The sequence below is a fragment of the Zingiber officinale genome, chromosome 4A, assembly GCF_018446385.1.
Source record: "Zingiber officinale cultivar Zhangliang chromosome 4A, Zo_v1.1, whole genome shotgun sequence".
In the NCBI taxonomy this organism is placed as follows: Eukaryota; Viridiplantae; Streptophyta; class Magnoliopsida; order Zingiberales; family Zingiberaceae; genus Zingiber; species Zingiber officinale.
The window spans coordinates 5,307,455-5,320,624 of NC_055992.1; the positions used below are offsets into that span (position 1 = coordinate 5,307,455).

Sequence of the window (13,170 nt, forward strand, 5' to 3'; positions counted from 1 at the left end):
TGATTCTTCTTCTTTTGACATGAAACACTTAGCAGAGGCATTAGTAGCACTTTTAAAGGATACTTGGTAAATGTTATCTACCCTTGTGCCTACTAGTACCGTGTCAAGTGTGTCAATGTGTTTGACCAGACATTGACTTGAATGAAACTCAATTGTGTAACCCGTATCACACAATTGGCTGACACTTAGGAGATTAAAAGTCATCCCCTTGACTAGAAGAATATTTTTGATTTGGAGACATTCGGATATTTGAATATCTCCAACTCCTATAACCTTAAGGCTACCATTATTACCAAAGGACACATTACCTCTATTTTTGTTTTGGAGGGTGGTAAAGAGTGACTTGTCCCCGGTCATGTGCTTGGAGCATCCACTATCAACAAACCAAGTTGATAGATGCTCCCCCTTGACAAATGCCTACAAGACACGAAAGATAGATGTTTTAGGTACTCAAATCTTGGGACCTAATGCATCTACAATGTAAGACCTAGGAACCCATGCCTTGGTTACACCCTTCCTAGTCTCATGAACCCTAGAAGCATGTGATCTATGAAATTGGGTTCTAGACACTAGTGAAATGAAACTAGACTCTTTGGGTTGATATCCTAACCCGGCTTTGTTGTAGACCGCCCTTTGGGCATTTAGAATCATGTCTAAGGTCTTAGAGCTAGTTGAGAATTTCTCAAGCATTTTCTTGAGTTTCTCAACTTCACTCTTTAAAGCTTTGTTTTCATCCTCAAGAAGCTCTTGATGTAGGTCATCGACCTCATATTCCCTAAGAGCCTTCAATTTTTCTACTTCATCTTTTAGTGATTTAATTTCTGTTTTTGATTTCTTGAGCAAAGTAGATAAATGAGTAATAGTTCTATAACACTTTTCTAAATGAGGCGAAGTTACCTCTTCATCATCCGAAGATGATGAAGCCGCGGCTAACGTGTCACTTGTGTCACCATCACTTCCGGAATCCGGTTCCTCCCTTGCCATGAGCGCTAGTTGACGTGTGCTTTTCTCCTTCTTCTCTTCCTCCGATGAGCTTGAGGAGGATTCATCCCAAGTAGCTTTGAGAGCTTTCTTCTTCTTGGCCCTTTCCTCCTTCTTCTTGAGTTTTGGACACTCGATCCGATAGTGTCCTTTCTTGCTACACTCATAACAAGTAACGTTAGTCTTATCAATATTTTGATCAACAGATTTACCTTTCTCTTTGTATCTCCGGCTTCTTCTCATGATCCTCCTTACAAAGTTGGTCATCTCGCTTGATGATGATCCACCTTCATCATCGGACTCGGAGGAGGATGAGGATGTAGGGATCTCTTTCCCTTCTTCTTTTCTTTCTTTCTTCTTCCATCCTTGCTCTTTTCTCCTGCAACTAAGGCAATACCTTTCTCTTTTTGACCTTTGTTAGCAAGTTCATGAAGTTCCATTTCACAGAAAAATTCATCTAACTTAACAATTGAAAGGTCCTTGGAAACCTTGTAGGCATCTACCATAGATGACCACAAGACATTCCTTGGAAAAGCTTTGAGTGCATACCTTACGAGATCGCGATTCTCTACGCGTTCATCCACGGAATGAAGACCATTGAGGATCTCTTTGAACTTTCCGTGTAGTTCACTTACCGTTTCGTTCTTCTTCATGGTGAGGTTTTGTAGTTGGTTTAGGAACAAGTCTCTCTTGGCGATCCGAGAGTCTCGGGTTCCTTCTTGGAGCTCGATGAGCTTGTTCCACAAATCTTTTGCGCTCGTAACTGGACCTACCTAGACGAGTTGATCTTTGGCTAGCCCATATTGTAGGGTTACCACTGCCTTGGCATCGGCTTGTCCTTTGCGGGTTTGCTCGGCGGACCACCTTGACGAGTTTAGTTCCTTACCTTCTTCGTCCTTTGGAGGTGTGAACCCTTCCTTGACCGAGAACCACATGGAGATGTCGGTCTTGAGGTAATACTTCATGCGGCTCTTCCAATATTAGAAATCCGCTCCGTCGAAGTAGGGTGGACGATTGGTGCTAAAGCCTTCCTTCATAGCCATCTTCTTGCTCTTTAGGGTGTTAGTCCGGATGAAGAGCGCCAAGCTCTGATACCACTTGTTAGGACCTTCGGATGGCTAGAGAGGGGGGTGTGAATAGCCTCTTCGTAAACTTACACAAATTTTCTTCCAGAACTTTGTTAGCACAGCGGAAATAAGCAAAAACAAACTAATACAAGGAAGAAAACAAAACACCACTAACACAATGATGTACGAGGTTCGGGGATAACTTGCCCCTACTCCTCGGCGTGTCCGTAAGGTGGACGATCCCTTGATATTTCGATAGATCAACCCCCGGACAGATTCCGGCTAAGTATTTCTCCTTCTCGGTGGAGAAACCTCTCCACAAAGTCTCAAAAGGATTTAAATAAAGCACAAGACTTATAGAGTTTGGTGGCTACAATGAATGCACAATTAACTTACAGCCACAATGAACACAGAGCTTAAAGAAGCGGATCCTCAGCCAAGAGCTTCACACGACACTCTTGCTTAATCGACGACAGAGAGTTTGCTACCAAAAAACATTACACCAACCTCTCTTCTTCCTCCTTCTTATTTCTATGTTTTCTTCACTGCGTTTGCTTGCATCGAATCACTGCAAACTGCATAGAATCGCTGCAACCTGTATCGAATTACTGCAATCAACTCAGGCGTCGCCAATCACTCCTCCTTCTCATCTGGTCCTCTGAACTCACACCAATACCATCCATGGTCTTCACTGGTGTCTTCTGAGCTCGAACCAATGCCAAGGAGTCAAGCTGATTGCAGCCAGAACATACCCAGATCGCCAGTATCCGTTGATGCTTCAAATGCACCATTTGCAGCCAAGCTCAGTAGAAAAACCATTTTGTCTTATTCCTTTAATAGACCTTAATTTGAATTCAAGCATCGTCATGATACCTGCAACCTGTAACTCAAAAAGCTCACAGAAGATCGTTAGTTCAGAGAAATCAGAAGTTGCAGAAAAACAGCAGAATACAAACGACATCGCTGTGGATCGGTCAGCAGACCGATCCATGGCTCTCTGGACCGATCAGGACACAGCCTGATCGGTCTGTGGACCGATCAGGACTCAGGTGGATCGGTCCACAGACCGATCCCCCTCTTTCTTCTCCGATCTTCTTCGCTTCTGTATGATTACTGATCGGTCACCAGACCGATCAGATAACCCACAGAAAGTTTCTGTGTGGTTCCTGATCGGTCACCAGACCGATCAGATAACTCACAGAAAGTTCTGTGTGGTTACTGATCGGTCACCAGACCGATCAGTGATCTTTTAGTATCACTGGATCGGTCTGCAGACCGATCCAGAAGACCAAGGTATCACTGGATCGGTCTGCAGACCGATCCAATGCTTATGTGAGTTTTGGAGCTTTCCAGCCCGAAACCCTAAGGTCTTCTTGGTCTAGAGAACGAGCTACCGAGCCCTTTCTGACTTAGTCTGGAGAACGAGCTACCGAGCCCTCTCCGACCTAGTCCGGAGAACGAGCTACCGAGCCCTCTCCGACTTCGTCTGGTCCAGAGAACGAGCTACCGAGCCCTCTCTGACCTAGTCCGGAGAACGAGCTGCCGAGCCCTCTCCGACTTCGTCCGGTCCAGAGAACGAGCTACCGAGCCCTCTCTGACCTAGTCCGGAGAACGAGCTACCGAGCCCTCTCCGACTTCGTCTGGTCCAGAGAACGAGCTACCGAGCCCTCTCTGACCTAGTCCAGAGAACGAGCTGCCGAGCTCTCTCCGACTTCGTCTGGTCCAGAGAACGAGTTACCGAGCCCTCTCTGACCTAGTCCGGAGAATGAGCTGCCGAGCCCTGTCCGACTTCGTCCGGTCCAGAGAACGAGCTACCGAGCCCTCTCTGACTTCGCGTGCCAAGTATCCGTACTTGGACTTTTCCTCTCCTCATGATCAACCTTGATCATTAATCAGTCTGAGTTTAATTAATATCTGATACAAACTTAAATCAGTGTCAACATCAAAACAACAGCCAGGTCAGATTATATAAACATTTCACACATAAGATGGCACTTTGGTAGCTTGCCACTTTTTAAATTAGCAGAATTTTTAATAACCACTACAATACCATTCTTCAAACCAACTGTCTTTACCCAATTTATCATATCTTCTCTACTTTTAAATATCTATATAAAAAAATATAACAAAGATGTATAAGTATGACATTACCAATCTTAATATAATTTCTCTACTTATAAAATAAATAATAAATATACATAAAACAATGATAATAACTAACCTGATCTGTGGTAAATTTGATTGTATAATCGCGATTATTGTTGGAGATATCTTGACTAGGAACATCATTCTCAATTGACCAACTATCTGAAAATAAACCCAAATAGTCATCCATATTTTCAGGAAGAGAGAAGGAGAGGCTGGGAGGGAGATAGCAGTGAAGGGAGGTGTGAATGAAGAGTGACTAAAAATGAAGTGTGAGAGGAGGATTTAAAGGGAGAGGTTTTGACACGTGTCAAGAGTTGAAGGGTGAGTAATTTAAGGGGATGGGAGGTTCTGACATGTGTCAAGAGTCTAAGGGTGAGTAATTTAAGGGGAGGGGGAGGTTCTGACATGTGTCAAGAGTTTAAGGGTGGGTAATTTAAGGGGAGGGGGGGTTCTGACATGTGTCAAGGATTGAATGATGAGTAATTTAAAGAAAGTGAGAAATTCTGACATGTGTCAAGAGTTGGAAGTAGGGTAATTTAAAGGGATGAGAGATTTTAACATATGTCAAGGGTTGAAAGGGGGGTCATTTAAAGTGATGAGAGATTTTGACATGTGTCAAGGGTTGGAAGGGGGGTCATTTAAAGGGATAAAAGATTTTGACATGTGTCAAGGGTTAGAAGTGGGGTAATTTAAAGGGAGGGGAGGTTCTGACATAAGAGGGGTAATTTAAAGGGAGGGGGGTGTTTTGACAGGTGTCAATGGTTGGAGAATGACGAATTTAAATGGAGGGAGTGTTTTGACAGGTGTCAATGTTTGGAGGATGAGTATTTTAAAGAGGGTGAGAGATTCTGACATGTGTTATATGTCAATAGTTGGAGGGAGGGATAATTTAAAGGGAGAGAAGATTATGACATGTATTAATCGTTGGATGCGGGTAATTTAAGTGTCGAATTAGGAATGTAATTTAAAGGAAGGGAGTAATTTAAAAATTATATAAAATAAAAAAAATTAAAAAATTTGATAAAAAAATAATAAAACAAAATTTGATTAAAGAAATAAAACTAAATAAATATTAAAAAATTTAAAAAATAATAAATAAAATTAATTAAAAATAAAACTAAATAAAAATTAAATAAAATTAAAAATTATATAAAATAAAAAAAAATTTAAAAATTTGATAAAAAAATAATAAACAAAATTGATTAAAGAAATAAAACTAAATAAATATTAAAAAAATTTAAAAAAAATAAATAAAATTAATTTAAAATAAAACTAAATAAAAATTAAATAAAATTTTAAAAATATAAGTATTAATGAAAAAATAATAAACAAAATTAATTAAAAAATAAAACTAAATAAAATTAAATAAAATAAAAAATATATATAAGTATTAATGAAAAATAATAAATAAAATTGATTAAAAATTTAAACTAAATAAAAATTTTAAAATATATAAACTAAATAAAAAATTTTAAAATATATAAGTATGAATGAAAAAAATTAAAAATAAAATTAATTTAAAAAATAAAACTAAATAAAATTAAACTAAATAAAAATTAAAAAATATATAAGTATGAATAAAAAAAATTAAAAATAAAATTAATTTTAAAAATAAAACTAAATAAAATTAAACTAAATAAAAATTAAAAAATATATAAGTATGAATAAAAAAAATTTAAAATAAAATTAATTTAAAATAAAAAATAAAAAATAATTAAAAATTAAAAATTAAAAATATATAAGTATGAATTAAAAAAATAAAAAATAAAATTAAAAACAAAAAAAGATAGAGGGGAGAATGATCATTTGCAATTTGCAGGGGAGAGAGAGAGAGAGAGAGAGAGAGAGAGAGAGAAGAGGGAGGGGAGGGGGGGGGGGGGTCAAGGGGAAAAAACAATTTGCTAAATAAAAACGGCACTTTTAATTTATACTTTGACTTTTAAAAATTCTAATAAAAAGGATTATTTTTTAATTTTCACCCAAAATACATCTTTACTAAAAAACAATAAAAAAAATCAAATTATCAGGAGGATAAAATAGAAAATGCTTTTAAAAAAATACGCTCTTTGGTAAATACAAAAGTAGTGTACGTCTTTTGGTAAATTCAAATTTTCACGTGCGTCCTTTGGTAAATTGCCGAATAATAAATAAATCAATTTTAAAATAAATAAATTTATATTATCAAATTTAATAATCAATTAAATGTTAATTTTTAAAATATGAGAGTTTCAAACCGTTAAATTTGAATTGAGAGTTAGGCCAAACTTAAATCATAATTTTAACTATTCATTTTTAGATTCAATTTGACTATAATAAATTACTTTACTTGAAAATGGTCCAACGGACGACTCTCGTTTACTGTCCTAATTATGAAACGAAGAGAAGGTTCGAGAACGACGAGACACCGCATGGCCCACGGCGGCGCCGTCCGCCTAAAGTCGAGCCGAAAGAACGCACGAAACAAACAAAATTTTGCCAGCGACGATCTCAGCGAACGGATCGGCAAGCTCAGCGTGGCATGAGATCGAGACGCGTAGAATAAGGCCAATAAAATTATCCAATCCAGCCTTTTATTCCGCCCTTCTCCAGCGATCATCAAATAATTCTGCCACCAACGACGCTCCTTCTTCTTTGTTTACCAGTCTCCTCTGAGCTGGACTACCATTTCCATTCAAAAAAAGGCGAATTTTCTGACAAGATAGTTCACCGCCTCTCTCTTTGATCGCCTCTGCTCTCATGGCGTCGATGGCGTTCGGGGGGACGAAGCAGAAGTGCCAGGCCTGCCAGAAGACGGTCTACTTGGTGGACCAGCTCGCCGCCGACGGCAGAATCTACCACCGGGCCTGCTTCCGCTGCCACCACTGCAACGGCACCCTCAAGGTTTCTGATTTCCTCATCTGCTTCGATTGAGCTCTACTTCAGAAGTTTGATACAGGGTTTCTTCTTTGTTTGTTTCGTCCTCCGTTCTGTTCCCTCTCTGTTTTCGTATGTCATCTAAATACAGACTAAAAGGAACTTGTGTCATTCTTAATCCAGTTCAGCAATTACAGCTCCATCGATGGAGCTCTCTACTGCAAGCCTCACTATGATCAACTTTTCAAGATGACTGGAAGATTGGATAAAAGTTTCGAAGGTATATATATTGTCTAGGCTTAGTATGTTCCATAGAACATCATGTTTGTATCCTGATGTTAAGCTCCATTGTTGCAGGTTCTCCAAAACCTACAAAGACAGACAGATCTAATGGCCAAATGGTGCGTTGACATAGAAGAAGCTTATCAATCACTCGAATTCATAACGTGTCTTCTTTATTAGCGTTGTGTTTCTTCATGTGCCATAGGTTGGTGCTAATAGCAGATACGCAAGTGTATTTCTGGGAACTCAAGACAAATGTTCAGAGTGCAAGAAGACAGTGTACCCTATTGAGAAGGTAAAAGTGGTGCTTCTCATTCTTTTTCTCAATTACCTCTGGATGTTTCGAACAAAATGCATGAGAAATTGTCGACGGAACTTGGATATCATTCATTGCCTTTTCAGGTGGCTGTTAATGGGAACTCATACCACAGGCCCTGCTTCAGGTGTAGCCATGGAGGTTGCACCATCAGCCCAGCTAACTTCGTGGCACATGAGGGAAGGCTTTACTGCAAGCACCACCATGCCCAGCTGTTCATGACCAAAGGCAACTTCAGCAGTTTCAGCAAGGTGGAAGAAAAGCCTGAAGAGATTAAGGTGGTGCCCCCTGATAAATTAGGGGCTGAAGCTGTTCAAGTTGATGTTAACAAAGAGAATCAGGTGTCGTGTGTCTAGTTGATGTTAACATAGAGAATGTTTGCGTCCTTTTGGTTTCTGAAGTTTTATTAAAATTCTGTTTTGGTGTTCTTGAGAGTTTCTAGTTGAAGTGTTTGATGAGTGAACAGTTTGGCTCAACAATTTTTCATATACAGATCAATTGGATTGACCTTGGCTCATTTACAATCTAAGATCTTTCAGTGTAATCTTGTGATGAGATATCAGATCAAAGATCCAAAGAAGTTATAGTTCGAACCAACTGGAAACTAAATAGAGGAAACAAACAAGCTATTGGATTGAACAACTAAAGTGGGCAGATGCAATCAAGGAGTTTCTGGCCTGAATTTCAATTTCTTTAGTAAAACTGTTGTTGAATGTGATAGTTCTAGTAAATCCTAAGTCGCATGGATTTTAAAAAATATAAAAAATTTACATATAGAAAATACAAGAACAAGAAGATCTAGTTTCATCGAGAACATGACATAGAAACTAAATACATAAACATAATAGACAAGGAACCTGATTGAAGAGTCATATCCTTATCTTTAGCGAGGAAGGTCTTCCAATAGACTTTGGGGATGATGGCGTCGTAAAACTTCTTGTCAATGTGGAACAAGAAACTATGTCAAGATTCTTACCTAAGCACTTGGGGACCAACCCTATATATAGTGAACATCTATTATCAACCCATCGATAATAATAGATGTGGGACATCTATTATCAACAAATAGATGATAATAGATGCAGGACTATAGGTTTTACACATATGAATCCACATCTATTCACGTGTGCAACTTACAAATAAATCCACCTAATAAGAATAATTATATCCAACAGAATGTTCTAATGACTGAATATAGGCATACAGTATATTTGTACAGATCATATCACAAAAACTTGCATTGATCTCAGCACTTTTGTGAAGCTTACACCAACTGGAAAACCAATTGGCTCTTCGTCAAGTGGTTCATGATTTGATCCTCAAATCCATATCGAACTCGCGGATTCCATGTCTTCAGATTTGCTTCCATTAAAATAATCACATGATCTACAATCTTTTTCTGGTTCTTCACTTCTAAGAAAGGTTGTGATGGAGCCATGAGGAGTTTAGCACATTGAAAATTCAGATTTCAGATTCGCTGAGATATTAAACCTGCTGGAGCATCAAATCGTATCATCTGTACAAACAAGATGCAGATCATCCTCAACCTGTGGTATTGCCCAATTATGGAGAAAAAAATCTGGATCATGATGGTATATGTAGTTTTTTTGTTTAATATCTGAACTTTGGCAATTATTACACCATGAACTGTGAATTCAAGAGTCTCACAACTTTTACAAGTACTCTCTGAGCAGTCTCTGGCTATAACATTTTATCTCTAAATTCTGTCAAGAGCTGCCTTTCTACTGTAGAACACCACAAGTCTCTGAGATGCTCTGCAGTGACGGTCGCCAATGCCGGCTTCTCGCCGCCGCAGTTTGTGTGCTGCTCTTTTGCCTATCCCTGTCCTGCCTTGCCACCTGAACAATCAAACCATTTCATGTGCACAAAGAGCTGTTAGGAAACACCCAAATTGCTGATTCCTTCATATCTACTTTAGGCCAAGAATCAAATCCATCTGTAACAATTCAATACAAGAACCCAATTTTTGACAGTAAAGAACAGAAATAAGTACCAGAAGTGCGTTCTCTGAATCCTGTTGCTGTTGTTCCTCTCGAGCTGCCTCAATAAACTTGTCATTTGTTCTGTGTTTCTCCTCTTGTTGCTGCTTTCTGATTAACTCAGCCTGGCTTTTCTTGAGCTTCTCATACTTCCTTTGCTTTATAGCGTTTGTAACCTCTGTCCAAGCATCAAAAATCTCACCATTAGCCCATGAACAACCCAAGATCACAAGTTTCCAGATAAATTCTACGAGCAGAAAATTCCACAACCTTCGGAGGTGATCAACCGATAAACTTGGCCGAGCAGGAGCATGTCCTTGGCCTTCAGAAGCCGTGCTCGGGTGAACCGGACTGCGCCGCCGCCGCCGCCGTCCTCCTTCTCCTCCGAGACATAGAGCGTGACAAGTGCCACGTAGTAGCCCGGGTTGCTCTTCATCACATCGGCTGCCGTTGTCGGCCAGTAGAGCCTCTCCACCTTCCCTTCCGGGTGCTGAATCAACACTGTAGCTGCCTCAGATGCCTGGCAATTCCCCATCCCTCTTTCCTTCTCAGCTAGTTGCACAGGGATGGAATCAGCTGAGCTGCGGTTGACCTTCTATAATGGAAAGAAAGAGAGGTAAGATTCAAAATCACTGTGGGATAACTGTATTATGGTTCCTGTACTGTCTCCTTAACTCAATTACGAGATATATATAGTGGCTGATGAGCCAAAAGACCACCTTTTTCAGGCCCCTGGTTGCACTTATCCTGGCTCGGAATGAGTGATTGCAGTCCATTACCTAAAGTAGAATTCATTCATTAGTTAGTCCAACAAATCCAATGGATTTGATTATTATTGCATCAAGCGAATCTTCACTTGTTTAATCTCCATTATTCGACCAAACATACTCTAAGATAAAGTTCGGATCACTCATATCTGAAATATACTAGTTACTTTGGGGAACTAACCTTTTTTTTGTACAACCACCAACCAAACTTATTGAAAAGAAAACAAAAAGATATTTAAGTCGAAAACATGAGGTTATGCTGTCCTCAACCACCACCACCATCTAATTTTTATCAGATTTAGTGGTGGTGGTATGTTGGTACATATGAAGTGGTCCTTCAACTTGAACATTGTGCATTTTCCTTTTCTATCAGGAGAAGTGAAATCAGAGAAAGTCAGAGAGTGTTATGTGAGCTAATTGAATTCAAGCCATTGTTCCTGTTAGTCCATTAAAGGTGATTAAGAGGGCCATGTGCAATGCTGGAGCTCTCACACAGTTCTCCAGAATTCAGGATTAAGATACTCAAACTAGAGGCAGATGAGGTGTTTAGTTGTCTTGTTGGTCGATTACAGTCAGGTGTTAGTGTCATATTGTCCACGCAATCTTCCAAACTCGTAGTAGCTCAGAATTTGTTTGCATTTCAGATCTCAATCTGCTCTTCTATTCTCATGTTCAGGAGTTGGTCATTTCATAATTGCAATCTTGTCTCATAAGAGGACAGATAGTAGGGGAGATAAAGTTTTGGCGAACCTTCTGATCACATTCCATGGAGGTGTCATTATCGAACCAACTTGAGCTTCTTCCTCTGCTCAAATGGATCGCACAAGTTTAAAGCCTTGATGGCTGTGTTGCGAGGGTCCCATGCGGCCTTGATATTCTGCAAGAGCATTAATGCCTATCTGTCTTTTCCTTTCCTCACCTCCTTTTCTGGTTTTGTCTGACTGAGGAAAGCATGATTCATGATGCATCACTAGTGTTTCCTTTTGTGCACTGGAAGCTCCATTATTGCATTCAAGTGCAGGCAGAGCTGGATCTGTGGATGCCAGCAAAACCAGTAGAAATGAACCGAAGAGGAATTGAAGACTTACTTTGATTACAGGTTGTTCTCTTGGCAGATCAAATCAGTCTAATTTCACCAAAAATGAAAGAAACCTAACTGAAAGCTTAATGAGGTCTCATTTGTTTGAGTGGCCATTGTTTCAGAGCTAATCAAATGAGTTCCCCTCGTTATTTAAGAAGCAACAATGAAAGATTCCGCAAACATAAATGAGAAGACAACTGGTTGTACTCGTCGGCTGCATTGTTTTAATTTCAGTGATGCATGTGATCCTCTTCATTTGCGTCTGAGAAATCCATTGTTAGGTGTGGTTACTCAGGAAGATGATGTATTGGTCAGTTAACTGATTTTTACAGAAAGAAGAGAAAAGGTGAAGGAAAAAAAAACGATATAGAGAACAAAATTCAGCAATTGTATTGGGAATTAAAAAGCTAGAGATTACAACAACAAACTCTTAGAACCCTAGTGATGTTTTGATGTGTTATTAAATAAATTTAAGTTCGGCTCTTATGGTGTTTTAACTGTTGGATATAAGTGATGTGAATGGAGAAGAGACGGAAGAGGAAAGAGCTTCCATTATAAATGAGATTTTAGTTTCACATTGAAAGTTTCCAGACATATTGGTTGATTTAGAGCATCTCCAATACAACTTTTTAAATAGGTTTATAAAGTTGAAAAAACTCAACAAAAAAGCTCTAATGAGTGGAGACATAAGCTTTAAGTTTTTATTTTAAGAACAGGTTTGATATTTCAAACCTGCTTTTTTCTCTTGAAGATGTAACCATTAATCATTGAAAAATTAATATTGCATGTTTGATTTTTTTAAAATCATTAAATATTTTATTTAATAGTTAAATTATACATTTTTCTTTTGAAAATAAATATATTTGGTAAGTTAAAAAAAATACAAATGACTATAATTAAATTAAAATTCATAAGTTAATTAAATATTAAATAAAAATTACAAATGAAATTAAATTAAAAATCATAAATTTATTAATTTATTAATTAAAAATTACAAATAAATTAATTTAAAGATGAGAATTAAATAAAATATTAAGTAAAAATTATATAGAGATATTAAATGAAAAAATAAAAATAAAGATGTATGATTTGTAATGTAGGACCCACAAATTAAGTAACTTATGCTGATGACGAGAATCTCCGATGCAAATTTTGTGAAAGATTTGTAAAATTGAAAAATCTAATTAAAAAGAGATTTTATGATTGTGTAAGTGAAGTTTGGGATTTTTAATTTAAAATATATTTGAGTTTTTAAATCTATTTTTTTCTCTTGAAAGTGATTATTTCTAAATAATTAAAAATAAATTATTTGGTGTAATATTTAATTATAATATTTTATTTCATAAATAGTTAATAATAATTAAAATAATTTTTTTTCTTTTAAAAATAACTATATTTGAGATAAGTTAAAAATATAGAAATGATTATAATTAAACTAAAATCATAAATTTATTAATTAAAAAATATAAATAAATAAAATCAAAATCATAAATTAATTAAAATATTAAATGAAAAATATATAGATATATTAAATAAAAAATTAATAAATAACAATATATGATTTATAATATAGGACACACATAAAAAAATTGTATGGAAGTTTTTTTATTGTGGAGATATAGTAGATGTTTATGCTTGTGATGTGACATGATGTAGTATATTGAAAATTAAAAAA

At 37.2% G+C, this 13,170-nt stretch overlaps 2 protein-coding genes across 2 annotated transcripts; one reads left to right on the forward strand and one right to left on the reverse strand.

Annotated features, from left to right (window-relative positions):
• Positions 1–6,705: 6,705 nt before the first annotated feature.
• Positions 6,706–8,191, forward strand: LOC121969362 (LIM domain-containing protein WLIM1-like). The gene is made up of 5 exons (XM_042519425.1): positions 6,706–7,076; positions 7,233–7,329; positions 7,407–7,450; positions 7,537–7,626; positions 7,734–8,191. The coding sequence occupies exons 1-5, from the start codon at positions 6,933–6,935 to the stop codon at positions 8,001–8,003; spliced, it is 645 nt and encodes a 214-aa protein (XP_042375359.1). The 5' UTR covers positions 6,706–6,932; the 3' UTR covers positions 8,004–8,191.
• A 1,046-nt stretch (positions 8,192–9,237) lies between these two features.
• On the reverse strand, positions 9,238–10,317 carry LOC121973081. Its single transcript, XM_042524671.1, has 3 exons — positions 9,918–10,317; positions 9,662–9,825; positions 9,238–9,506 (listed from the first exon to the last, which is right to left on the reverse strand). Exons 1-3 carry the CDS (start codon positions 10,180–10,182, stop codon positions 9,390–9,392), a joined length of 546 nt encoding a protein of 181 aa, XP_042380605.1. The 5' UTR covers positions 10,183–10,317; the 3' UTR covers positions 9,238–9,389.
• Positions 10,318–13,170: the final 2,853 nt, after the last annotated feature.

Excerpts from the sequence above, each read along its gene's own strand:
- LOC121969362 (XM_042519425.1), top strand. The coding sequence starts at position 6,933 with ATGGCGTCGATGGCGTTCGGGGGGACGAAGCAGAAGTGCCAGGCCTGC. Across the intron at positions 7,330-7,406 it reads ATTGGATAAAAGTTTCGAAG|GTTCTCCAAAACCTACAAAG; the intron begins GTATATATATTG and ends CCATTGTTGCAG. Across the intron at positions 7,627-7,733 it reads CAGTGTACCCTATTGAGAAG|GTGGCTGTTAATGGGAACTC; the intron begins GTAAAAGTGGTG and ends TTGCCTTTTCAG.
- LOC121973081 (XM_042524671.1), bottom strand. The coding sequence starts at position 10,182 with ATGGGGAATTGCCAGGCATCTGAGGCAGCTACAGTGTTGATTCAGCAC. Across the intron at positions 9,826-9,917 it reads TCGGTTGATCACCTCCGAAG|AGGTTACAAACGCTATAAAG; the intron begins GTTGTGGAATTT and ends ATGCTTGGACAG. Across the intron at positions 9,507-9,661 it reads ATTCAGAGAACGCACTTCTG|GTGGCAAGGCAGGACAGGGA; the intron begins GTACTTATTTCT and ends TTGATTGTTCAG.